At 46.2% G+C, this 27,176-nt stretch overlaps 2 protein-coding genes across 5 annotated transcripts; both read left to right on the top strand.

Annotated features, from left to right (window-relative positions):
• Positions 1-4,769: 4,769 nt before the first annotated feature.
• Positions 4,770-12,114, top strand: LOC137793974 (poly(rC)-binding protein 3-like). 4 transcript variants are annotated; one of them, XM_068590465.1, is made up of 12 exons: positions 4,770-4,844; positions 4,992-5,015; positions 5,100-5,132; positions 5,218-5,334; positions 5,990-6,121; positions 6,282-6,410; positions 7,490-7,564; positions 9,164-9,205; positions 10,306-10,384; positions 10,851-10,903; positions 11,607-11,776; positions 12,031-12,114. In XM_068590465.1, the coding sequence occupies exons 1-12, from the start codon at positions 4,770-4,772 to the stop codon at positions 12,083-12,085; spliced, it is 984 nt and encodes a 327-aa protein (XP_068446566.1). In that variant the 3' UTR covers positions 12,086-12,114. The 4 variants fall into 4 exon arrangements, with proteins under 4 accessions (XP_068446566.1, XP_068446565.1, XP_068446564.1 ...); XM_068590464.1 differs by having other exon boundaries at positions 10,848-10,903; XM_068590463.1 differs by having other exon boundaries at positions 7,490-7,633; positions 10,309-10,384.
• Positions 12,115-19,871: 7,757 nt separating this feature from the next.
• LOC137794175 (leucine-rich repeat-containing protein 3-like) lies at positions 19,872-20,684 on the top strand. The gene has a single exon (XM_068590852.1). It carries the CDS (start codon positions 19,872-19,874, stop codon positions 20,664-20,666), a length of 795 nt encoding a protein of 264 aa, XP_068446953.1. The 3' UTR covers positions 20,667-20,684.
• The last annotated feature ends 6,492 nt before the right edge of the window (positions 20,685-27,176 follow it).

The raw sequence follows: 27,176 nt of genomic DNA, 5'->3' as shown, positions 1-27,176 counted from the left end.
AGACATTTTCTAATCTTGACCTCCAGCAGAAAAAGCTTTTGCCTAAAAGTTCACCTCAAATCTTCAATTCAGTGTTTCTTGAAATGATTGCAGTCGTTTATGTTCGTGAACAAATCCTTTAAAAGTGAGCCGTTAAGTCAAAGAGAACTCAGTTTGGGATTCATTAAGACCCGCCTCCAAACGCAGAACATCGAACAGAAAGAATTACACAATCTAAATAACAAATTTACTTTCAGAAAAATTCAGATACTTTGAATAAAAATGCCATTTCACGACACAAATGGACTCAAAAGGTCTTTTTGTTTGCATAACAGCGTCTCTATTAATCCAAAAAGAGACAAAGACGCATGTTTTATCCAGTAAAATGATCTCGTTCAGGATGCTGAACATCGCTCTTCCTGCAGATGCATTTGCAGAGCGCTGGGCCTCGGCTCAGTGTACTCATGGAGGCTTTTATATCAAAACATCATAATGACATATCTGTAGATACGTGGATTAGGACGGAACAGATGACAGCGGCTTTGGCCTAGATTAGACCCTCGGCCGTCCATTTAATGATTTTCCTTACAGGATTTCAGATGTCTCTCTCTGTCTGTCGGCCGTTGTATTGACAGCCGACACGATGAAGTGAAAGCTCGTTTCAGAAGGACGGAGCGCGCCGCTCGCACGCAACCGCCCGACACTTCAAAACACGCAGGATTTCATTAATCCTTTTCCCCGCTGCAAAGTCGTCTTTCATCGTTGCTTCTTGCTGTTTCAGTGGAAGTTTATGAGACATATGATTGTTTAAATCTACTCTGATGAGGATCTGATAGATTTACAGAATCTTAATTACGTAAAGATATATAATTATTAGATTAAATATCCTATTTTTGCAGCAGAAATTTCAAATGGATTATTCTACGTTTTGCACCTTTATGTGAGGTACTAGATTTATTTATAAGCATCTAAGATCAATGGAAAAGCCTTTAAACTGAATTCATAGGGCATGAATACTTTCCAAAGAAAGGTGCATGAAAGCCATAAGACAAGTCTTCATGCGTCCTGAGATGAAGTGGATCTTGTCCAAGAGGTCACTCTGCAGAGGATCACGCTTCATGCAGAGCAACGAGATGATATCTGAAGCCATGCGGCCTTCTTCCCCTCCAAGCCAAGACAAAGAGGCCGATCACTCTGATGAAACACTGTTCAATGTGTTCAATGATCCAGCTCTTTCCTCCTCCTCACGTCCCAAACGTCTCCTAACTTTGCTGTGAGTGCTTTTCATCACTTGCACATCAGCGGCTCTGCACAAAGCAGCATCTTCTCATTGTGAGCAGCATAAAGGGATCAACGTTGGATTCAACTTCAAGCGCAATGCACGAGGCTTTTTTTATTTTTTTTCCTGTGGCGGACGCAGAGAGAGACGGGAGGCGAGGCGGGGGGGTGATGGGGGAGGGTGGGGGAGCCATTTTGTGCTCTGCGTTGTCCAGCCGAGCGTAAAGCGTGATTAATTCAATAGCCGGCGTGGAGGAGGAGGCTAGCAGCGCTGCAACACCGAGCATGACCCACTTTCCCTGTCAGATGTCATAAAAAATTCCCTGCCATCCCCTCTGTGCGATTCTCCAACTTCCTGTCTGATTAACAGAGAGACGAGGGGGGGGGGGGGGGGGGGGTCACCAGAGCGACGCATGTGCAGGGCGTTGTGGACGGTCACACGTGGCCACGCCTCTCGTGGATGTATATCATATGTATGCATAAAATAAAAATAAAAGAGTTCTGCTGGGAGGTTTTTAAGCCCATTGGGGCAGATGATTCACGGCCTCGACCTAATTCTACTATGCTACAGGACGAACGAGCAGATACAGTCTGGGAGCGCCAGCTTTCAAACGCAGCTCTTAACGCTGACCTCGTTCACGTTGACCTAAATCTACAGCAGAGTTCCTGTGTTTAACTCACAGGCTCTCTGAAGACATTCAGGTTTTGCATTATTGTGCACGAGAGGAAGTGTTCCCACAACACCAGGACGCTTTGAAATTAAATCATCCGCTCCTTCCAAACCCCGACGCTGGATGAAATCACTGCGTCATCCACCATCAACCAGGCTTGACTCTGTAAATCTTGGAGGTTTTTCCCCGTCCCCCCTCCCGCCCCTGGAGAGGACCTGCACCGCTGGCTTGGGTCTTAAACCCGGATTAAGGCTTTTTATGTAATCTGGTCTCCTCTGGGAGATTGGAGAGACAGCTGGCAACAGAATCCCTGTCCTTATCTCTCCAACCTCCCCCGGCCTCCAGCCAACATCCCTGCGCTCTCAGCGCCGCATGCGGCGTAGATTAGAGGAGGAATGACTTCTGGAGCCGGCGCTTGATGGCGAACCGTCCTCTGGAAAAAAATAAAAGCTTTTCCTCCACATCTGGGGGTTTATTTATATCTATAAAACACTTAAACAACAATGTGAGGTGTAGAACAGTTACGTCCAGAGGACAACATTAGTGACATTACTGGAAATATTAATCATTTAAAGCTTAAAAAAGACACACGCCGTGTGCGACATGATGCCTAAGTTAAGTTATGTGACTATTAATGTGAATTCTTTGACAAAAATGCCACATTTGTAGTTTCCGGCCTCTTTAATAGGAATATTCAGATGTTTTCTTGCTCTTAATGTCCTTGTTGAATTGTTTTTTTATCTGTGAATTTATAATGCAGGTTATCTAATCTATGAAGGCATATTACTACCCTGCTGTCATTTCTGCTTCTCAATGCATCAATAAGAAATAAAGCAGCAACTTTCCTGATAATCGAATAATAATTCCCCAGGAGGATCGTAAATTCACGAGTTTTGAGTCACAAAGCGAGCTACTGCATCGTGAAATAATAACCTTTTATAGACAAAAACACGGCTCTTATTGGAGAGGATGAAAGATGAACTGGTAATGAGGATAATCGTCACAGCTGTCGCTGCATTCCATTAAATAAACTTCACTGAGGAGCGTTCTGACTAAAACCAGAGGACAAGATGAGTAAATACTCCTAGACCTGTGTTGTATTTGGTGCTTTAGCCTAAAGTACTAAAACAATCTTCACGGGCTCAGAGTTTGATGAAGAGGAGCGTTTCCTGCGTGTGATGCTGCAGCAGCGAGCTCACCGGCTCCCCCTGGAGGCCGAGGCGGTACTGCTCCATCAGGACGTGACGGAGGCCTCAACGAGTCAATACCTTCAAACCATTCTGTTTGACTCGTCCCAGTTACTCACACTTCTTTTCATAGATCATCAGCTAATTAGAGATCACAGAGGAGAGAGAGAGAGAGAGAGAGAAAGAGAGAGAGAGAGAGAGAGAGAGAGAGAGAGAGAGAGAGAGAGAGAGACAGAGAGAGAGAGATCCACATAGCAACAATGCCTCTGATTGGCAGATGGTGACATTATCCGTCTCTTCAGTCAAGGTCAGCCGCTTCAGCTGCTTTCATTTTCCACGTATTCGCTTTCAGTCGACAGCAAAAAGAAATACGACTCCACTCGTCTTCTGTTCATCTTTTATCATTTTATCAAACTCAAGCTGAGGCAAACTGTCGTATTGGATGTGAAGGTTGATAGTGAAATATCGAGCTATGAAGCATCAATTTATCATATTCTCGTATTACGCCACGACAAACATCTTTATATATTACAGAATAAAATAGGAAATTCATCATATTTTCACTTCAAATCTGCCTAAATCGTATCCCATCAATTCATTATTTATTTATATACATGCTTTATTATTTGGAAAGCTCATCATCTACAATCTGATTCTTCATTGCAGTCACTGTGTCTCCTAAAACAAGAGATAATCTGTAAATGACGTCATTCGTCATCATCGACTCAGAGCTGAACTGCAGCTCTGACAAGTCGTATGAATGCCGATCACTTTAAACACCTTTTGTTCCTGATTTAATTATTACACAGTTTAAACTGTGGCCTGCAGCTGCAGCAGATTGAACCAACCAGCCCAACAGATCCACCGCCGGCTCTGCAGCGCCCCCTCGTGGCCGCGCTCCAGACTCCCGTCTGTGGACTCGTTACGTCACAGACAGAATGAGACGGGTTCAGCTGCGATGTGTTTGACAAAAATAAACACGGCGCTCTCTGTTCGATGGCTGCAGACACACACGCTGCCCTACATCTCGACACACACCGTGCTGTAGCACAGGGAGGCGCTCTGACATGTTTGTACACAGATTATTGTAGTTTTACTAAAAATGTTGACCCAGTTGACCCATTTCCTTCTTTCTGTGCAGCTTTACAGACGTCAGGCCCCGTGGTTGCTGTGTGGTAATCTGATTACAACGCTGGCTGAGAAATGTGCGACATATACGCACAAAACTGCAGTAATAAGGCCCTGAAACGAGATTATAACACTCAAATAAAGTCTTGTGTGTCAATCCGTCTTATTTATCTTACTGCTCTGCGGCTCCATTATTGGGCAAAAACTATTAAAAACACATCAATGAGCCACTTCTTCACCACCCTGAACACACACTGCAGTTTATTTTCACTAAATGCTTCAAACGTCGCCCTGCTGCCACAAATACTCACAAGAGCACCAAATGCGGACTAATCCGCCAGAGAAAGTAGTCCCAAACAAAACCTCGTACTTCCTCACATGAACCGATAGCTCCTCATCTCAGGTGCGTCTGTGTGCTTCCTCCCCGGCAGGTGACCGGTTGGCTGACTCCACCATCACACTCGCGTTGGGCCCTTGAACTCCTCTCTCACGTGACCACGCCCCTTCCTTCACATCCAATCCCGACATGGAGCCCATCAAGGTCCAATCAGAAGGTGGACTGAATGTGACCCTTACCATCAGGCTGCTGATGCACGGCAAGGTACAACAAAAACACACAAAAACACCCACACAACAGTGACTGGGACTTCCTCTTTCTTGCTTTTACTTCCAATTATAAGGAAATAGAATATTTCAAGGCTCCCCGTGCCACAAATACACCCAACACTGTTTGTTTGTGTTCCTGCAGGAGGTTGGGAGCATCATAGGAAAGGTATTTATCACACACACACAACCAGCACAGCATGGTCACGCCTGCAGGGAACGCTTCATAACGTGCCCTTTTCTTTGCCTGCAGAAAGGAGAAACGGTGAAGAAAATGCGTGAAGACGTAAGTAAAACTTTCCTGGAAATATTGTCGACACACTCCAGGTGTGCTTTCCTCTCATCGTGGTGTGTTTTTGTTGCTCCTGCAGAGCGGCGCCCGCATCAACATCTCAGAGGGGAACTGCCCCGAGCGGATAGTCACCATCACCGGGCCGACAGACGCTATTTTCAAGGCCTTCGCCATGATAGCCTACAAGTTTGAGGAGGTAGAACACTTGTACCCTGACACTGCAAAGTACCACTTCATGCTGAGTCCATAGGGACGTGGGGGAGGAAGTATGCATGTACTTCAGTAGAAGTACAAGTATCACACTGTAAGCACTGTTCCAATCAAAAGCAATCAGGATGATGTATTTCATTAGATTATTATTCAGCATCATGCAAAATCAGCTGGAACCGCAAAATATTTTCCTTTTTTTCCATTAAAGTATAAGTGTATAAAATACTCAAGTACTACACACACATATACACCTGAGGTACCTGTTGTGTACTTGGGTACAAGTCCTCGGCTCCGGCCCCCACCAGCACGCCTCATGGTCTGAGCCGACTGGCCTCCAAGTGGAATACAAAGCAGGCTGGGCCCGTTATGTAGGACAGAAATGTGCTGATCTAACCTTGCAGCACCCTTTGAATGCGGGCCAGGGCTGCGTTTGGGTTTGGGTGTTGAATCAGCACCCAAACCAGAGCGTCTCCCAAACACGACCCGAGCTCCAGGAACGAGGCGCTCGCGCCAGTTTAGAGGATTCAGGATCAGTTGAAGCACAGATAACGTGCACATTTGCCTCCATACACAACTAAAATGTAAAAGTCATCAGTCGTTTGACACGTTCTACCATGTGACCGGCTCTTCGCTGCCCTCAGGATATAATCAACTCTATGAGCAACAGTCCAGCCACCAGTAAACCCCCCGTGACCCTGAGGCTCGTGGTCCCGGCCAGCCAGTGCGGCTCCCTCATCGGCAAAGGAGGCTCCAAAATCAAAGAAATGAGAGAGGTAGCGTCTCGAACACCCACAGCAACAGAGATGTTACCACATTGTTTTAGAGGCGACGCCCCGGTTCTGCAACCAGAATACATATTTCCTTAAGTGCAGCCATTCAGTATGTTTCCCAAAGACAAACTCAGATCGATGAAACGTTCTTCTGACCTTTCAGTCCACAGGAGCTCAGGTCCAGGTTGCAGGCGACATGCTCCCCAACTCCACCGAGAGAGCGGTGACGATCTCGGGGGCCCCAGAAGCCATCATCCAGTGTGTCAAGCAGATATGTGTGGTGATGCTCGAGGTACAGGAGGGAGGGGCAATGGAGGAAGACTTGTTTACTCAGTGTGGAAGATATGAAGTGAAAGTCGGGCTACAAGCCGCTCCTACCGTCGGTGGGCGTCCCCCCTGTAGCGAGCTAGCGCTGCTGCTAGCCGCCCGCTGCTGTTGTCGGGGAGCTAGCAGGGAGCTAGCTGGCTACAGCGGAGACGCCCACCGCAGGTAGCAGCGGCTTGTACCCCGACTTTCCTGGTAGTAGTTTAAATACAATTATGATCCTAAAGATTTCAGCCAAAGAAACACACTTGCTACGAGTAAAAATCATAATTTCCTGTTAATTATGCCCATGTGAAGGCGATATGACTAAACAATGAAAACAGCAGTACTATAATACTGTAATAGAAAGGGCTATCCCCTTAACGCAGCTAGACGTTCACTCTGCTGTATTAAGGGCTCTCTGGTCATGGCATACCTATTTCTGTCATATTTACTGCTAATATATTTCATGAATTATGCACTTGATTTGTTTTTGTTTTGACATCTTGATTTGTGAATCTGGAAAGCGAGCCTTCTTTGCATTGCTGCTAACACATTTTCCCAATGACTAATAAAGCAGAAACTAGCCCCACAGTCCTGTAGGAACATGCCACACCAGAAGAAGCTACCATGCTTGAACCAAAGGGCTCCACACTTTGCAGTTGTCTCTCTTTTTCTTGCTCCATTAACTTGAACTATCTGCACAGCCAGTTCCCCATTGGGCCTTCATGCTGGCACCAGCCATGGATGCTAGGAGATATGGGACATGACTGTAAGTCTCCAGAACGTGGACTATTTAAAAAGATGTTGTAGACACAGTGTGAACAGTAGCGTCATCATAATCCAGTTGAAAGTGATGTTCCAGGTAAATCCGGTTTGGACATTCGATGTCAGCATGAACACGCAGTGAAGAGCACTTTTGTGTCACAGGAAGTCTTCCCCAAAGGCACCGCCCCTCTATGGTTTCACTTTACGCAACTCTCTCTCTCTTTCTTTGTGTTCTAACACTCTCTCCACATCTCACCCCTCTCTTCCTCCCCCCACTCTGTCCTCCTCTGCTCTCCTCAGTCCCCACCGAAAGGTGCCACAATCCCCTACCGCCCCAAGCCTGCCTCCACCCCTGTCATTTTTTCAGGTGGCCAGGTAAGAGCAGACCCACTGGGGGCGTCCACAGCCAACCTCAGCCTCTTACTGCAGCACCAGCCACTGCCTGTTAGTGTCACACCAGGTTTTATTCACTTTTCCCCCCTCCCTCCCTCACCCTATCCCCCACCCGACTAGCATGAAACCATCACTGCTGTTTACTGTGCCCTCACCGACACCGACACGAGGCAGAACAGGGTTAAATGGAGCTGGGTGACCTACCTGTTAAATGATGAGAACTGGGAACGGGTCAGCGTGGCGATTCTACAGACACAGCAGAAGAAAACACAACTTTACTTCCAAAAAAGCACTAAAAACAATGCAAATAAAGTTCCTCTAACTTTGCTATTGAACTAGCGAACGTACCAGGACAGAAGTAATCTATATTTCTGGACTAACAGAGACGTGACCCCCAGCAGGAGAGCATCGGGCCAGAGAGGCTGAGGGGGAGCAGGTGTGCAGCGTCAGGTTAGATCAGCAGCTCTGCAGAGGAAGGAGCACGAGAGGGACACCTGGTGGCCTGGACGTGAATGACAGGACACGAGGACGAACAAAAACACTCATAAAGACCTTCTCACATCCACTGCGATGCTCAGGGCCAATACACACCATTCACATGCACCACTCCTTATTAAATTACTCTCATGGTCCACATCAGTAAGAAGAGCAATCTGCTCTATTGAGGCGAGAGATTATTCATCCTCAAGCTCCAGTTGTCCGCCAGTAGTCTCCCTTAAGTAGCCTCAAATTACCTTTAAAAACAACAACAAATATCCAGTTTATGGTCACACAAAACAGAGAAAATCTGCAATCAAGAAGTCTTGATATTTCAGTTGATAATCAACTAATTCATAATTGGTTGATCAAGCGCTTCAGCACTTTGACTACTTTCACACGCTTCTCGTTACCTTATTGCGCTTATATATATATATATATATATATATATATATATATATATATATATATATATATATATATATATATATATATATATATATATGAATGATCATCACAAGTATTCTCATCAATTAACAGGAAAGCCAGTATTTGAATTTGAAATTTTTAATAGTTAAAATGTTCAACAAAACATTAATCTGGAAGTTGTATTATTATTTTGTCTCCATGACAATATTTTCCTCTCTTCTGAGACTCCACGTGTTATTTTCTGGGGTTACCGCTCTGGTTGCCATCTCGGACGATGAAATAAACATGAGTTTAGCTCGGTTCTGACCTCTGACCCCTGTAGCTCACATCCCATAGGTCGCGTCCCGATAACCCTCAGGGCCGCTCCCCGTCACCCCGCTGTCTGAGTTGTCCCTTCTTGGTTTAATTCAACTGGATCTGATTGATGAACAGCAGCAGCACCAGCCAGGGCCTGTAGTGCATGAGCTATTGTAAAATACAGCTAGCAACATGTTGTAAATGAGCCTCTAGTGTGTTTGTGTTGTAGAAATGTTGGTTTTTACATGTCGTCGTATTTTGTTGCGTAGTTCTAACTTGACAAAAGTTTATTTATTGCAGCATGTGTTTTGTGTTGTGAGTATTTGTGTTTTTCGAACACAAAACAAGGTACCAACGCTGCTCTCCTCTTGTCTGCAGGCGTACACCATCCAGGGACAGTACGCCATCCCTCATCCTGACGTGAGTGCTCCCCGAGGCCGCCGCCCTGCACTCGCTCCATTATTCTGTCTGTCTGCATCCACTTCTCTCTCTGAGTCGCAGTTACTCGCTTCTCCTCCGCCCATATTAATATTAACTGTTAATATTAATACAGCTCTTTTTCTCTGATGTGTACTTCCTGTTTCTTCTCACTTTGTTTCATATTGGAGCTCATGGGGCTTGGCCTGGCGCTGGTGGTTTCTCTTGAATGCAAAAACTGAACCTGCAAATAATAATAATAATAATAATAATAATGTGACGTTGTCGTCGTACAGTAACGCAGGTGCAACTTGCTTTGTTGCTGCTTTCAAAGACAGGTGCAGATGGAGTGGCCCTTTAAATAGATTTTAAAACTCCCAGTTCTGGACTCTGAAACATCTTCACGGTGATGAATCTAAACGTAGTTCAGTGTCTTCAAACTGACCGCAGTAAAGCACTACTGCCTCACTGTGGACTCCTGCATGTGGCACGAGGATTCTAGCACACGCATGTCCGCTGCTGCTTTATTCACACGTGTCATATCCGTGTGCAGTGCTTATCAGCTGCTGCCCGTCTCTGAAGGCCTCCATCCAACAAAGTTGTGAATTACGTCCCGAGGGAAGCGTATTTCCTTGTGGATTACTTACTCTTAATAAAAGTGCGATGGAAGACCTGGACATGCGGCTGTAGCATGAAATCCTGAATGAGACGACATGAATATTTATGATGCACGATAGATTATTTATAAAAAGACTCCAGAGACACATATGCAGCCTCCAGCCCGACCTCCCAGTCTCAGGTCAAGTCCCCAATGAGCCTCTCTCTCTCTCTCTCTCTCTCTCTCTCTCTCTCTCTCTCTCTCTCTCTCTCTCTCTCTCTCTCTCTCTCTCTCTCTCTCTCTCTCTCTCTCTCTCTCTCTCTCTCTCTCTCTCTCTCTCTCTCTCTCTCTCTCTCCTTCACCTGTCTGTGTTGTTACTTCTCCTCAGATCCTCTCTCTCTGTGTGTGTGTGTGTGTGTGTGTGTGTGTGTCTGGGTGTGCGTGTGCGAGTGTGTATTTTAACGATGACCTCATAGCACTGCTGTCCTCCTCCTCCCCCCCTCAGCAGTTGAGCAAGCTCCACCAGTTGGCTATGCAGCAAACCCCCTTTACCCCCCTCGGACAGACCACCCCTGCCTTCCCCGGTACGTACCCACCTACACGACGACCCTCTTTACCAAAGCTCCTTCTCTCGTTTTTACCTGTAGAGACAAAACACATTCTCTACCTCCTTTTCTCTCTCTCTTCCTGTCTCTGTCCTTCTTCTTCTTCTTCTCGTCGTTCTCCTCCTAATGGTCTCTGTGGTGCACTGCCATCTTCGACATGGCCTGCTGGTGGTCTGCTCTTGTTGATGTTGAGGTTTCTTTTGTTCTTCGGTGTTCCCTTTAGTCTCCTTCTGTTCAATGAAGCAAATGTTGTTTTATTCCCCCCTTCAGACAGTAGAACTTTGTACAGTGAGTGTGTGCAGGCTCGGTCCGGGCTGAGCCGGACCTCCCAGTGACCTGCTACTGGTCACCAGCAAGGCAATGGTTAAAAAACATGTGCCAAACTCTATTTTATGTCCTCTTCCTTCCCTCCTGTGTCCCGTGTGCGTCCTGTGTTCAGCAGCAGGTCTGGATGCCAGTAACCAGGCCAGTACTCATGAACTCACCATTCCCAATGATGTGAGTACATTTATCTGAATGTGTACTTCATACTTTTCATTTTCCCTGACTGCAACAAACACTTTTACCCAAAAATGAAAGATTTGACAATCACAAACTGACAAGTGGTCATGGTTCAGGGTTTCTCCTCCAGCGCGTTTAAAGACAACACTGTTGACAGTATTGAAGAAAAACTGCCACTTATTCAGCAGTTTTGATCATTTGTGGCCCTTTTGTGCCAATTTGTCTCTGCCACAGTACCTTAAAGTAAAACACTTCTTTTAAAGCCTCTTGACAGCAAACCTTGCAGAGAATCCATTAAGGTCAATGTGACTTTTAGAGCGAGATTAGAAAGCTCGAAACAGAAAGTGTGATCAGAATCTTACCACCATCACAACACAAATCCACAAATGCTTCAGGACCACGATGTCAAAACACTCTGGTTTATTATCCCTTAACGAGGCTTCTTGTTGAAGCTTCCAGCGGCACAATCTGACAGCGGATCAGCCGCGACCATCGAGAACTCCTTTTCCACGGCGGAGAGATAGTCCAGCCGCAGGCAGTTAGCTCCGTAAAGTGAATGTCCTTAATGGAAAAGACTTGTTGGACCGAATAAGAAATGTTAACGGTGCAGCTGAAAGGTTTGCTTTGACTGGCTCGTGCTCCAGTTGAGCATCCTGCGTGGTTCTGGCCGTCCTAAGTCCCATCCCCATTTCCTTCCCAGCTAATAGGCTGCATAATCGGACGTCAGGGAACCAAAATCAACGAAATCCGTCAGATGTCTGGGGCGCAGATCAAAATTGCTAATGCCATGGAAGGGTCAGCGGAGCGCCAGATCACCATCACAGGGACCCCCGCCAACATCAGCCTGGCCCAGTACCTCATCAATGCAAGGTCAGAACCAGCGGCTGGTCGAGTCCGGCATGCTCTCACTCCAGAACGGCATCGAATTGAGATTTTGATATTGCTGAAAAAAATACTTTTTAGCCTTTTCCTTAAAGTTAATATGCACGGGTGCAAAGCCGACCCGCTAACCCAAGAGATGCTAACAGAAAGCTAAGCCAAGAGATGCTAACAGAGAGCTAACACAAGAGGAAGGTTCAGAGCGACGTGACCTCACCGCTTCCTTCCCTTTGATCCGGCTGCAGGTTCAGAGACGTGGCGGCCATGTGGAACGACCCAACTTCCATGACCACTTCCTGAGCTCCCTGACTGGCTCCTCCGCTCGGCCCTTTCCAACGACAGACTACCCTGATGAAGCCCTTCTGGTTCTGGCTCTCCGAAAGCCCTGACCGCCTTCCTGCCTTCCTGGTTCAAAGCTCTTTATATGTCAGGGAGGGTTGGGCGATCACTTTTATTTCAGAGAGCCAAATTAAATTTAGGAAAAATAAGAATTACGAAAAAAGGAATTCTGTTGATTAGTTTTTTTTAGAGAACTGTTGAAGCATGTTGAATGTTTATTAGGAAGAACTTGTGTTAATCTTTGTCTTCTCTCTCTCTATCTATTGCTTTCTCTCTGTCAGTGCTGCGTCATATAGAACATCATTAAAAGTATTAACTTGTAAAAGATTGAGAATTTTTTGTAGACCGTAGTCATTCGCCTGTTGCAGCAGTGATGCTATCGGCAGAGTGTGTGGTGGGATGTAGCCAAAGTATCACATTTTGATAAGATATATTTAGAAAAGAAAAAAAATGGGACTCTTCTGCTTTCGTCCTAATTTGCGTCGTCGTCTCTCATCCAATCTCTCCCCGTGACTCTTTGCTGCATCACATGACCCTTTTGAGCCAATGGTATCGCTCCTCGAGCCTCCCTTCTCGTGTTCATTTCCTGTATTTACATGATGGCTTGTGTTGCACGTGTTCAGTGTGGTGTCGTCGTGCATTTCAGTAAACCTGTTCAGTATTCGTGCTCCTTCTAGCGTCAGTATTATATCTCTGTGCTCACAGGTTGTTTTTCCCCGAAACCTTTCTCAACATTTTTGGCCGCTCACGTCTCGTCCTATACTTCCTGCCCAGATGAGAAACTTTCCGCCATAGCCTCCTTCTATCAACACCGATTATTAGTATTTAGATGCATGAATGGAAATTAGTGAAAAATTAGTGGCTAAAACACTAACTGAAAATTAAAAATGATTGTTTACTAACTTCTTACTATACTGTATTTGTTTTGTACAAGGACTCCTGTGGTTTAGCACATCAGTCTGCTACGCGGCGCTCATGCAATAGACTATTCAACACTTTACTCTGGACGCCTCTGACGGGGAGGAATTAGTTGGACTTAAAGCCGAGCGTTGCGTCCAAACCTTTTCGGCTTCCTTCCCTTGTTTCTTACGCAGCGTCCTGGAAGGAAGCTTCAGAAACAAAAGGGAAGGAAGCCGACGCGTCGCGCCAAAGAGGCCTGAACGTTTGGGCGAAGCCGGGCGGTATTTTTAGGGGCCAAGGAATGTTCAGGGGTTCATCGGGTGGGGGGGTGTGGGGGGGCGGGGGGTAAAGGGGTGAAGGGTGAGGGGGGGGGGGGCGAGGGTACGGGCGGACGTGACCACTCAGTCTCTTTTTCAAGATTGTTCATCTCGTCTTTTTGTTGATTTGAGGCTTTAGGTTTGAATGTCTTTTCATTGTCAGCGACTCCGTGGTTTTTATTTGAGAACCGGTTGGAGGACATTTCCTGCTTCGCTGGTTTTCAGTAACAAGACCAGCGTGTATTTATTTATGCTGTGGTGATGCACAGAGGACTTTTTCTGGTTGTTGATAATGAATCTTAAGCTAAGTTAGTTTTGTGGTATTGTATTTATTTGGAGGGGAGGCGTGGATGCTATGCGGTGTGGTTCAGTATGTCAACCATCCCTCACGTGTTTTACTGACGAGGACGCTCTGAATACGTTTGGACAGATTCATTTGGGATCAGCTGAGCTCAATTAGGTTTTGACATAATACAAACAGCTGTTGAATGTTATTGTCGAATCACATTATCTACGGTCCAACACAGCAACATTCTGCATTTCCAGTGTCTCAATTTCTTCGTACATACCACCACTTCTGTTTTATTTCTAGTAGCTTAAAAGGAAACTTTTGAAATTTTGGGAAATATGCTTTTTATTTTCATTTCTTGTCAAGAGTCAGATGAGAAGATTGTTTACCGGCACCTAAAAAGCTCAAATTTACATGTTTTATCTAGATTGTTAAATGGCTAACAGTTTCCTCTTGTTTTCAGTCTTCGTGCTAAGCTAAGTTAGGATAACTTTCCCCTTGTTTTAGCTTTATAGTTTGCAAAGACCACAAATAAAACTTAAACATAATGAAATAAGTAACATTCTGGACATCGTTTGAACAGAGCTAGCCTAGCTGTTTCCCCCGTTTCTAGTCTTTATGCTAAGCTAAGTCAGCCAGATGCTAACAGTAGCTTAGCATTAAGAGTACTGGGATGAGAACGGTTTCAATCATCTCGCCTAACTCTCTGCAGGAGATGAAGCAACATATTTTCCAAGAGCTCAATCTTTCCTGAACTTTGGGTCTTAAGCGCTGTAAATTGAGAAATGCTGTATTGCTATACTGAACCATGCGTCGTCGATGATTACTCTGCAATAATTCTTACATTTTGATGTGAACTCAAGTAGTAGTGCTAGCATTGAAATCATGAATTTGTGTTTATTTTTATTTTTGAGTTGTCATAGCTTGTACTTCAATGGGAATGTTTGTCAAATGAATCTAATTATGAATTTTGGGCAAACATGCTTTTTAGAACAGTTAGCTAACACCTAAGAGGGCATTCTTTCCCATCTGTACCAGTAAAGAACTTCCTCGAGGGTAGAACGGCTTTTATACAACTGTTATCAGTGCGTGTGTACAATGTTTTACTCAAGGTGGTACACATTTTATAAGCATTAAAAACATAGAAAAACAAGGATTGCTAATGCTAATTAGCACCGTTTGCGCGTGCATTTGACAAAGATCTTGTTGTGTGATATGAATTTGGTGGCTATGGCAGTGTGATTTCAAAAACATTGATATTCATGTGTTACTCAGTGTTTGAAAACTGTATTTACATTTGTGTATATGCCTGAGTACAACTTTGAAACAAACTGCAACTAATGCAATAATAGGGTGCAATGTGCAATTATTTATTCAGTTATTAATAGCATAGAGACAGGAGAGCTGTGTAGCTTAATTAAAACACTTTTTTTAAATACACTTTCCATGTGGCAGCAACAGCAGGAAAAAAAGACTAGACATGTTTTATTTTCAGCTTTTGTTTGTGTGTATTGCAGTTTGGAGGGAACAAAGTGATAGGACTTCGTAATGATTTGATTGATTTATTTGCTATGTGCAGATCTATATTAGTTGTGAGTAATTACATAGGTTTTAATTTCAAAGTGTTGGTAAGTATAAAAACAAATAAAGTTTCATTTTTTTCTTTCTGTGACTTGTTTTTCACTTGTTTCTCTTTGAATATGAACAATATCTCCATGATGTCAGCACATCAAGGCTGCATGAACCACAACGTCGAGTCGAGTGCAGGCGCTTATTAAAAAGGAAACGCCAGCAGTGTAACGTTGCACTTCTAGAACAGGATCCTCTTTGTTTCTCCATACATCCACGGCCCTCTGTGTTTCTGAGCTTCCTCCTCAGTGACCTCTCCACCTCAGGAGAGACTTGGGAGGATAAATTGTTCCGTTTCTGGATTTGTTTTAAAGCGGAGACGCTGGTCCAGCAGAAAGCTGACGAGGAAGCTCGCACGCTGTTGGGTAATGGCTTCTGGGTGTCAAGGGTAGATCGTGTGAGAAGTTGATAGGCAGACCATAATCACTGGCAGGGAGCCAGCAGAGCTTTGCAAGAGCCGGAGCGAGGAAGAGTCATGACACATTCTCACATTGTTATTGAATAAAAGAATCTCACAGAAAAGGGCATTTATTTATAGATGATAAAACAACCTGCAGAACAGGAACGCAAAGGTGAAAATGTGAAGTTGATTTTGATGCAGCAACACTGATTTGAGTTTACCCAACAATACGTTACTGCAGCAACACCCCTTCATACAACGCCTCGGTGTGGCAATACTACGATACCCAGAAGCCTCAGCTGCCATTGTTATGAAGATCAAGATATGTAAAATCCAGAATGCTTCGCTCGAGCGCTCGAGGTGCCAGTCTCTTTATTTTTTCTTTGCAGAAAATGAACCAGAGTGCTCAAAATAACTCCCTCGGCACGGCAGTCTGCAGCCGGTGATTTATTTAATAGTGAGATGTGACTGTGACATACAGCTTCCCGGTGACGCGAGAGGCTGACAGTGTGATCAGGAAATCTGCACAAAACATCTCACGAAGCCAATTAAAGTTTGTATCTATTCTAAAAAAAGGGAAGCTGTAACAAAACAGTAAATCATAAAGACTCTTCATCCAGTACGGCTCAACCCCGGACGGCTGCGCGTTGGCTGGGCATCAACGTTGGAGTGAGTCCATGCCTTCACTCAGCACTGCTGTAAGCTACTTACAGACAACCTTCTCCATAATGCAGAAGACTGATGTCAAAGCAATGAGGGAGACGACGTGCATGTAAAAAAAAGTGCGATGACATCGGCGGCCCTGTTCCTCCTGTGAGTGAAGAGCGATTCCAAACAGAGCGAGCGATGCAATGTCAGAGAGTCTCTGCAGCGGGGAAGCGTTCTCAAATGTACCGAGCGAGGCTTTGAAGAGGTCAACGTAGACTGCAGGGCAGCGCAGTGCCGCTCAGTCTCCTCACAATGTCACTGGAACAGAGCAGGCAGGAAGCGGCAGAACGCTGTTGGAACAACGGCTCCACACAGAGGAAGTCTGCCGGTCAATGAGCCTCCATTGTGACGGCCCGCCATGCTCACCGGACAAAGGTTCCCGACTTGGCTCCGCTCCATCGTGCCGGGGAGGAGCAGGGATTTATCTGAGCCGGGTCAGGAAGTCTGCCAGGAGGCCGAGGAAGATTAGTCAGGTTGTTAAACAAATGACTTGGCAAGTCTCAAGCGTCTTAAACATCGGAAGCGACACAGGAACATCTTCACCACATCCACCAGGGCTGTTCACGCATTTCATTTGAATTACTGATCACTTCATTCTAAACGTCTGTTTTATTCCACAACACGAGTGTGTGTGCAGCATCTGCTGCAGGAACTACATGCATGCACAGAGAGGCCATTTGCAACGCTGCGCCCTTTCAATGTACTTTGTACGAGTTTTCATTTGTGTGCACATTTAAATGCATGGTGCACACAGAGGAGTCCAACATAAAGACAAGCTTCAGTCATTCAGAAGGTGCAAGCGAGCATGAAATGTGGGTTTGCTCCATCAGCGGAGAGCGCAGACTGACAGGGCACACTGCACAATAGGGCCACAACAAATATTCATCTTCAATCCAATATGTTTCCATTTCGTCCAGTGAACTCCAGGAACGACGCGCAGCGTTCATCATAAGTCACTAACGTTGCCTCAGTTGTCCTGTTCAGCCACTTTATAAAACAGCAAAACTTAAACTACCGTGAGCACAAGAGATGTCTCGTTTAGTTTTACTTGACAATTGAAGAAAATATACATCAATGTTTCAAAAACTTTTACTGATGCTCGTGTATGTTCTGGTGTAGAATTAGCTTAGTTAGCTTAGCATAAAGACGGCTACTTCTGCAGGATGTTTGGATTCAAAACTTCTCAAGTGATGTACTTCACTAGGATTATGAGTACTTGTACTTCACTTGAGTATTTACATTGTCTGCTACTTTAAACTTGAGGTGAATATTGTCCCTTTGCTCTGCTGCAGGTGACTGCAGAGTCACATCACATGAAAGCATCAATACATATGATGTGACACTGATTCTGATGCACTTCTTTTCACTGAAAAGTAGATTTTGAGTCTCATACTTTTATATTTAAGTAACATTTCTGAAAGTAGGACTTTAGTTCGTGAGTACTTTTACACTGCAGTACTTTCTTCTGTCATCTTGACTCGCTGTGATGAACATGGAGGAAATGAAGTTGAGTCCGTGACGCGCAGGTTCACATCCCGCTTCACGGAGCGCGAGGAGGAGGAACCGAGAGCCGCTGCGCCTCTGCGCATATCCACACACACACACACACACACACACACACACACACACACGCACACACACACGCACACACACACACACACACACACACACACACACGCACACACACACGCACACACACGCACACGCACACACACGCACACAGAAGGACACCCAGCTGCTGCTGCAGACCCGCTCTGACACGAGGTTGCAAACTGCTCCAAACAGTTGGATCGGGCTCCTGGCGGGCTGGACCTCTGGGATTGGAGCCGCAGCCCTGCGCGTCTCCTCACAGGATGCTTTGCGGGTTCATTTCATTCTTCCTGGACGTGTGAAGACCAGAAGCCTCGTGGATGCGCGCAGAGGAGCACCGGACCGAGAGCAGCTCAGGTTGGTGTGGACCACGAGATGAACTCACTTTGTGTCGCTGCTGAGGACTTTAATTAATCCAGCTGTGACTTCACTGAACATGCAAGTAATCAGCTAAGTGTGTTTTCTTCGCAGCTGCTTTTTCATTTTAAGATGACAGTTTGTCACCAAGTGGACGTCATCATTTATACCGTTATTGATTTAAAAGAAATATGCAGTCTCAGATATCTTTTAATATTCTTAAGTGAACTTTAAGAGATTGCCTGCAACTGTTTTCCTTTCAGATGAATCATCTAATGAGTTTCTGGGTTGATTCATCAGTCCAGTAAATAACATTTACATATCAGAGTCCAGAGTGACATCTTCAAATGTCCACAACGCACACAAATATGAATACAAATGAGAACTTGTATTATATTTAAAATCCTTCAACATTATGACAGTGATTCATGCCGTCTTCATCTTGATTATCTATATTTTACACCTCCAAATATATGTTTATAGCATTCCTTTGTCTTTCACAGCGACATTTAGTTTATTATCATCATTATATTGTTATGATCTAAACTGTTTCTGAGCGGCTGACATCCATCATCTTCATCAAACATCTTATCAGAAGCACTTTGAGTTCTTATCTTTGGTAGTAATTTGGATTCTGACCTTTACTCCCCGACACGCTTCTGTGTTCATCCTAAAGAAAACAGACATTTTTCATTTCATCACAAATCACCGTTTGAAAGTTCATCTGCTGCATATTGATGAAGCCGCTTGTTTAAGGGCATCTTCTCAGAAAGCAGCAGATGCTGAGGGAGGAGACTCCGCTGGAGAAACACACCATTATTATGATAATGCTGAACTTTGCTCGCCTCCCCTCAGAGGAGCAAGGTGTCTGGAAAGAGGAGAAGGTGGAGAGAGTCTGCTGGATGTGACACAGCCGTCACATAAACACTATCAGAAGCATATCTGAAGATAAGAGTCGTCTGCATGCAGTTTGACCTTTTGAGACTCGATTGGCAGCAAAACATAGAAAACTAATTGATTCCTGATAATCTTTGACATGTTCTCTATCTCACCTTCTGTCTCCCCATCTCTTTATCTCCCTCTCTCTCCATCACAGGTTTCTTCCTCTCAGACAGGACCACGTGCCCCCCCCCCCCCCTCCCCTCCCTCCGTCCCCCAGCATGCACTCTGACACCTCATGTGCAAACCTCTGGACATCTGCTGCTTTCTGACTGGTGACATCGTCGCTTCCCCTCAGCTGTTAATGAGCGATGATGTCAGAGTGACCGTTTGAAAGGACCGGAGGATGCAACTCCAGCCACCGACGCCGAGACGAGGCCGCGTTTGGACCGCCTTCACCCGTGAGTGAGGAACCGTTGAGCCCGGCGCCGCCATGCCGACGCGGAGGCCTCAAGCCCGCGGGGTCGTCCGGCCGGAGAGCTGCAACGTATCGTCCTGCGAGGCCGAGCTGTAGAACCTCTTTAAAGTCCTGGACTTCCTGGATAGCGTTCCATGTGCCGCCAGTACCCGGATCAGCGCCGCCGGGTTGCTGCAGCGCGGCGCTGATCGCAGTCCCTCATGGGGGCGTCTCCCGCGCGCCGCTCAGCTGTAGCGCCGCCCCGCCGCGCTCCTCGCCGGCCCGTGGGAACGCTGTGGCTTCTGTGTGCGATGGCGGCGGCGGCGCGCGCCTGCCCGAACAACTGCCACTGCACGGACAGGAACGGCGTGGTGGTGCAGTGCACCTCGCGCAACCTGGAGAGCGTCCCGCCCAACCTGCCCAAGGACACGGCCGTGCTCCTGCTCTCGTCCAACCGGATCAGGAGCATCCCGAAAGAGACCTTCGCCGGCCTCCACCGCCTCCGAGAGCTGGACTTATCGCACAACGCCATCGAGAGCGTGGAGGTCGGCGCCTTCCAAGGCCTCTCAGAGAGCCTGCGCACTCTGGACCTCTCAGACAACCGCCTCAGCGGCCTCCCCAAGGACACCTTCGCCAAGCTGTCGGCCCGCGTGCGGCTGTCCCACAACCCCTGGCACTGCGAGTGCGCCCTGCAGGAGGTGCTGCGCGAGCTGAGGCTCGACCCCGAGACCGCCAACGACGTCAGCTGCTCCACGTCGGTGCGGGAGGAGTACGTGGGGCAAGCGGTGGTCCAGGTCCTGGACTCGGGGGTCAACTTCTGCAACTTCCACCACAAGACCACAGACGTGGCCATGTTCGTGGCCATGTTCTGCTGGTTCTCCATGGTGACGGCGTACATCATCTACTACATCAATCACAACAAGGAGGACGCCAGGAGGCACATGGAGTACCTCAAGTCGCTGCCCGGGACGTCCCACGTGAGCAAGGACTACGACACGGCCAGCAGCGTGTTCTAGTGGAGGCTCACAATGACATCATCATGACGATCACTTTAACTTTACTGTAGAAGTGTTTTAGGATTCACAGCTGACGGCTGGATGTGTTTACAGGACGTTACCGTTAGTGTTTTGTAGTACAATACTGTAAACCTCTATATATTAAACATTGTCTACTATTCACTCTTCACTGACGCGTATTACTGCTCATGTAAACTCTGGTTTACTGTCTTTATTAGAAGAATATTTTACTATGAACAATAAAACAGTTCCTGTCAACAAATGATGAAACACATCCTCCAGCGGGATGCTCTCTCTCCTTTGAAAGAAGACATATCTGGTTTCTTGTCAGGTGAACATCGTGTCAGTCATGTGGAGGAAGACACAGACTCTCCTGAAGCCACGAGGAGCAGAAGGTAAAGCTCAGCCAGAAAAAGTCTTCAAGGCTTCAAGAGACGAGGTGATGAAGTGCTGAGGCTCCTTTACACTTCATCATGACACACCACCGGGGAGGGGGGGGGGGGAGGACAGGAAGACAAGAGGCAAAGAAACACGGGGAGGATGAAAGGGAGGATGAAGGGTTAAAGGATGCAGGGGGAAAGGATGCAGGGGGAAAGGATGCAGGGGGAAAGGATGTAAGGGAGAAAGGGTGCAGGGGGAAAGGGTGCAGGGGGAAAGGATGCAGGGAGAAAGGATGTAAGGGAGAAAGGATGCAGGGGGAAAGGATGCAGGGGGAAAGGATGCAGGGGGAAAGGATGCAGGGAGAAAGGGTGCAGGGGGAAAGGATGCAAGGGAGAAAGGATGCAGAGGGAAAGGATGTAAGGGAGAAAGGATGCAGGAAGCACAGGCAGGGTGGCGGTGAGAGCGCAGGTCGTGGCTTCCAGCGGTGGACAAGATGACGGCGATAAGAAACACACAACATGGAGACACAACGTCACTCTGAGCATCAGGAAGCAACAAGTGAAGAACAAACTGCTGAAAAAGGAAAATAAAGCACCAGATATGAGGATTAACTGAAAAGCATGGAGAGTTTTTTATATCTAATAAAATAAAAAGATACTGTATTTCACAAAGATAACGCAGGGACAGAAAAATAAAACGCAAGTGGAGTTGATGTTTATTGTAAACTCCCCGTGATGTGCATCTGTGCACACGTGTGTCACATGTTCACAACGAGGTCGTAATAATGTCTGTTAGTCTGATGGAGAATAGATTTCCTGCATTGCATTTTGTATTTTTTATGATGAATAAGCCGCACAACAGTCTCTCCATCCTTCATCAGCACAATGGGATCCTTCATTTCTTCCTCACTGTGAAAAAGAGCCTCAGCTCCAAATATGGAAGCCGTTCATCTTCATCAGCATCCGGATGAGGCGGAATATTAATAAGGGGCTCGAATCCCCAAAATACTTTTATTCCACTAACAGTTCAAGTCCATAAATCTGATGATCATTTGTGGAAGTGTGTCTGGAGGCCGCTGCTCAGGAGGTCACCAGTTACATCAAAACGTTTACAGAAAAAACACAAAAACTATCAGAAAGAGACACAAAAAGACAACAAAGAGATGCAAAACAGCTGCAAAGAGACACCGACACCTGCAAGGATTATGAAGAGTGGCAAAACAACCACAAAGAGACACTAAACTACCACCAAGAGACACTAAACTAACACAAAGAGACACTAAATTACCACCAAGAGACACTAAACTAACACAAAGAGACACTAAATTACCACCAAGAGACACTAAACTACCACCAAGAGACACTACACTACCACCAAGAGACACTAAACTACCACCAAGAGACACTAAACTACCACAAAGAGACACTAAACTACCACAAAGAGACACTAAACTACCACAAAGAGACACTAAACTACCACAAAGAGACACTAAACTACCACAAAGAGACACTAAACTACCACAAAGAGACACTACACTACCACCAAGAGACACTAAACAGCAGCAAAGCCCGTCAGATGATCTCCATGTGAGGCGCCATCAGACTTTGAGGCGTCGTCAGTGGCAGCTGTAATCTCAGCGTTCACACCTCGTGGCATTTTAAACCCGTGCAGGTCGTCGGTGCAGAATCAGTTCGTCTAAGTCCAGAGAACATCGGCTCAATATGTGGAGTCAAACCAGCTCAGCATTTTCTTTGCAAACTTTAGCATTTCTGTGAAAGCGCCTTCATCCCGCTGGTAAAGGTTCACAGAGCTGCTGATGCGGCGCGCGCCGCGCTGCAGCTCAATGAGCTCCGGCTGCAGGACGCCACCGGGTCAGAGGGAGGATCCACATCCTGCTCCTTCACCGAGCGACCGCTGCTGGAGACGCATGCTGACTTCAGGGGAAACCACAGAGCGACCCGGAAGTAAAGCAGGAGCCGTGTCGTGTAGAGTATCGGCACATAATTCAGTTTTGGAGCGCGGTAGATGATGCTGATTTATATGTTGGATGGGCTGGAATGTGAGGCCTCTCTTCTGGTCTCTTCCACCTTTCACTTCATGAACATCTCCACTTCTAATGTCCACCTTGAAGCCTCGGCCGGCGTCTCTCCTGCCGAACGCTCACATTTTAAATTACAGTCCAGATCGCTTTGTTTTCGTCCCGAGGCCTCGACCTGCTCAACCCAGTGAGGTTCACCAGTGGAGGTCAGAGCGGCGCTGCACTCCAGCACCAGGGGGAAAAGGTTTATTCTTCATCGTATTTTAAGATTGGGAAAGTAAAACGTAGCGATTCCATTCCGACAGAGCCGTGAGAGCCTTTTAACGTCAGCGTGCAGCTGGTGGCGTCCGGACCGGCGCCCTGTGGGAACACGGCTGCTTTTAAGTCCTCGCTCCCCTATAGTGCTCCTCTATTCTCTGCTTGCTTTTAAAGACCCTCTCCATGTTTTCTCTGCGCTCCAGTTGTTTACGCGTGAATTATCCCTCAGTCTTTGGAGGAAAAAGCTCCTCAGATTGACCACAGATTATATTCCCCCCGTGCGGTTGAACAATCAGGCGGCTTTATTGCTGACGGAGCAAAAACCCAGAATAAGAACAAGAAGTGCACTAATAATAGTTTGTTGTGAAGCCACAAGAAGAAGAAGGAGCCTCCTTCAGGTCATGGTGGATTAACTCAAACTCTACGCAGTGGCACTGACTCACGGTCAGAGACCTTCATGGAGATTGAGCCCAATGTTTGCAGATTATCTGCAGGCCGTCCAGTCTGCACATTAACACGACCTTCAGGAGAGGAGTTCACTGCCTGAAGAGCTCTTCATGGAGCGCACGAGAAGAGGCCAAATGGACCCGTCTGACTTCCTGTTACTGGACATTATGATTAGCATCATCATCTATTGATCTTCAGCGGTGACGTCACGGCTCAGTCGGCCCGACGAAGGACGCAAAGAACACCGAGAGCTGCTGGCGAGGTCTGTGAAACTGCAGATAACTTCCTGGAAAGTTCAATCTGGGACATTTGGACATCTGAAGCAGCGGTCGCGTCCTCCCAACTTCCTCTTCCAGGAGCGCGCGGCGCACAGACGTCACGGAGAAGTGGAGGGCGACTTTACTGAACCAACACACTCCAAAGTAAAAGGGTTTCATTTCTATTCGACTAAAAAAATCTTTCCGGGCATCCAGTTTGGAGAAAACATAAAAGAGTGTCCGTCACATTGACTTCTTACACCGTTTATCCACACACACACACACACACACACACACACACACACACACACACACACACGCGCACACACGCGCACACACAGAGCTGGTGCGTGACGCAGCACCTTCACGGGTCACTGTTCCAGGTTCAAACGTCTGCAGAGGAGACAGCAGGGGAGGACACAGCAAGGTGCCTTCCCTCCTGTCTCCTGTCTCCTTCTCTCACTCCCTCGCCCCCTTCAGCTCCGTGTCATTGAGGGAGATATTACTGCTGCGTTTTTGTTCAATCTGCTAGTCTAGATTGGTAAATAGCTGGACGTGAAAAGTCAGCTATAAAGTTGACACTTTGATGTTCATTTCTCACCTTGATGACCAGAGGACTATAAACACTCACCATCAGCTGCTTCCCCATCAAGCTCCTGTCACGTCTTTTCTTTAAATGATGGTGTCAAAGTTCCCAGAGGAGTTGTGCTAATCACTTCCTGTTGCTCTGCTCTCACACAGCTGATGCCATCAGCAGAAGCAGCCTCTGTGAAGGCGTCAGGCGCCTCCTGCCTGCAGCAGACGTGAGCAGTGCTGGAGGAGACTTCCTCTTCCACGCCGTTTGAAAGAGTGAGACCTCGTGTGCGAGGACCTGTTGGGACCTGGAGGAGGAAACGTACCAGCAGGAGGCCGAGGAGGCCGAGGAGGCCACAGGACGGAGAAAACAAACTCTTTCATTCGGTTTCTTTACATTTTTATTTTGCATTTCATGCGTCTTCTTACAAAGATTCAAAAAGTTGGGATTTTTTTTTTCTTCTTTCACTCCAGCACCTACTTTTCTTTCAAACATTGGACAATCTCCTCACACACACACACACACACACACACACACACACACACACACACACACACACACACACAAACACACACACACACACACACACACAGACACACACACACACACACTAACTGTAATAGGTTTTGAAGGGCTGAGGAGCAGACCCGTGTCGTGAATACAAACTCCTGCTGTAAAGATATTCTCATGAGCGCTAATGACAGCGTTTGGCAAAAATCTATTTTTATTCCATGAAGTTGGTCTTTTTTAGTCAATGGCCTTTAGGGATGTGGGTTCAAGTCCCAGGGTAATAGTTGCTGTAGGGCTCATTCCCCTGCATCTTCACGTCAGTGCTCACGGTTGAACATCTGGCGCATGAATAGATTGTGTTTATTCTTGTAAAAAGCAACACAATTTGCACAAAAACAAATTACTAAAAAAATATGAAGAGCAGCTGTTCAAATAAAATACACAACTTCTAGCAAACGTTTAAAGCCACACAACCAGGTTGGTTCATTTCAAAGTGTTTAACCTTCATCCTCAAGAAGGAGCATCTGCAGAGAGACGGGACCGGCAGCAGAACACAACTGTTCTCTCCATCTCTCTGAGAGACGCTGCAAACCAGAGGAATAAAGAAATGAAGCTCTCTGGTTCTGTCTGACCACCGGACTGTGACCGAGGCTCAATTACAGATGCGAAGGTCTCCCCAGGGTGCTGTGCCCCCGAGTAACACTGCCGTGAAACACAATTTGACACCCTATTAAGCTCAAGCCGTGTGTACAGACACACAAAGACAGAGATAGCAGACTGCAATCAATACTCTCTGCAGATTAGATTAAATGCTCAGCGTCAGAGGAATCTGTCCCTTCAGAATGACATAAATTATGGAGGAAAATCCACATGAATCAAATAAAACAAACAAAGCAGCGACAGAAACAGATTTTCAGTGCTATATCAGAGGCAGGACTGGATTTGCTGGAGCATCTTCATCCACAAAACAATATCTGCTCCTCGACCCCACATCGCCCGTAAAGCTCTTCAACTTGTCAAAAGTTTTATCGAAACAGCAACAACAACCAGAAAAAAACACCACGGAGGAAAAGAACAGACATTCAATCTGCGACTCTGCAAACTCTCCGTGCTTCTTCAAACCTAGAAACACAGAACTATATATATATATATATATATATATATATATATATATATATATATATATATATATATATATATATATATGCAGACAGAGTAGAAGACAAAAGGCACGGCTCAAAGTGCTTTCAGATCTCAAACCCTCGTCTTCGTCAGAAACACTCCTGTCCTCTCTCTTGGCAGCCCTGTGCTCTCGTGGCAGAGAAACCCTACGAGAGGTCAGGCGGCCTGAGTCTCTTGAGCCTTTTCATGTCTCACAGGAACAATGAAGAACATGAACATTCATCACTGGTATTAATCTCACCCGTCCTTCTGCTGCTTTCACATGTCAAAATGTCCGCTGTGAAAAAGCTCTTTTCCATGAGCTGGGAGCGAGGACAACCTCAGATTTAGATCCGTATAGCCTATATATCTATTGTGAAACCCTTATTTCTGGCGCATGAATCATTTGAATAATCTGCTCCATTAATTACCCGCGGGCCAGAAGTCTGCCCTCCACTGCTCCTTCATCTTCTTCTTCACTTCGATGAGTAACAGCAGCACGTGTACACGTGTGTGGCTTGTAAGAATAAGGATGCATAAACACAGCAACATGGGGGAACATTCCCCTCTGAGCTGGAGGGACGGTTTCACAATTAAAGCACAGGACGGAGCGGCTGCACCAAAGAACAAACACCTCCTGGAAAGGGCTGACGTCTCTATCGGCTCATGCATTATTGATGACCTGAGGCTCTCCAGTCTTATCCAAACAGCCTGGCTTTGCTTTGACTTATCGTAAAAGTGCATTTGTACACACAAGCAAACCCATTTCACATCGCAACTCTGATTTATGTGGCTCCTGGCGAGAATAGAAAAAGACAAACTTCAGTAATATCTTCACTTTAAGTGTTCGCGGCTTGATTTTTAAAAGTTTTCCAACTACAGAT

The sequence above is a fragment of the Clinocottus analis genome, unplaced genomic scaffold (assembly GCF_023055335.1).
Source record: "Clinocottus analis isolate CAN_PGR_092001 unplaced genomic scaffold, fCliAna1.0.p SCAF_24, whole genome shotgun sequence".
In the NCBI taxonomy this organism is placed as follows: domain Eukaryota; kingdom Metazoa; phylum Chordata; class Actinopteri; order Perciformes; family Cottidae; genus Clinocottus; species Clinocottus analis.
This window is presented reverse-complemented; position numbering and strand designations above follow the sequence as displayed.

Coding starts and splice junctions, on each gene's coding strand:
- LOC137793974 (XM_068590461.1), top strand. CDS start 4,770: ATGGAGCCCATCAAGGTCCAATCAGAAGGTGGACTGAATGTGACCCTT. Junction 4,845..4,991: donor GGCTGCTGATGCACGGCAAG/GTACAACAAAAA, acceptor GTGTTCCTGCAG/GAGGTTGGGAGCATCATAGG. Junction 6,411..7,489: donor TATGTGTGGTGATGCTCGAG/GTACAGGAGGGA, acceptor TGCTCTCCTCAG/TCCCCACCGAAAGGTGCCAC.
- LOC137794175 (XM_068590852.1), top strand. CDS start 19,872: ATGGGGGCGTCTCCCGCGCGCCGCTCAGCTGTAGCGCCGCCCCGCCGC.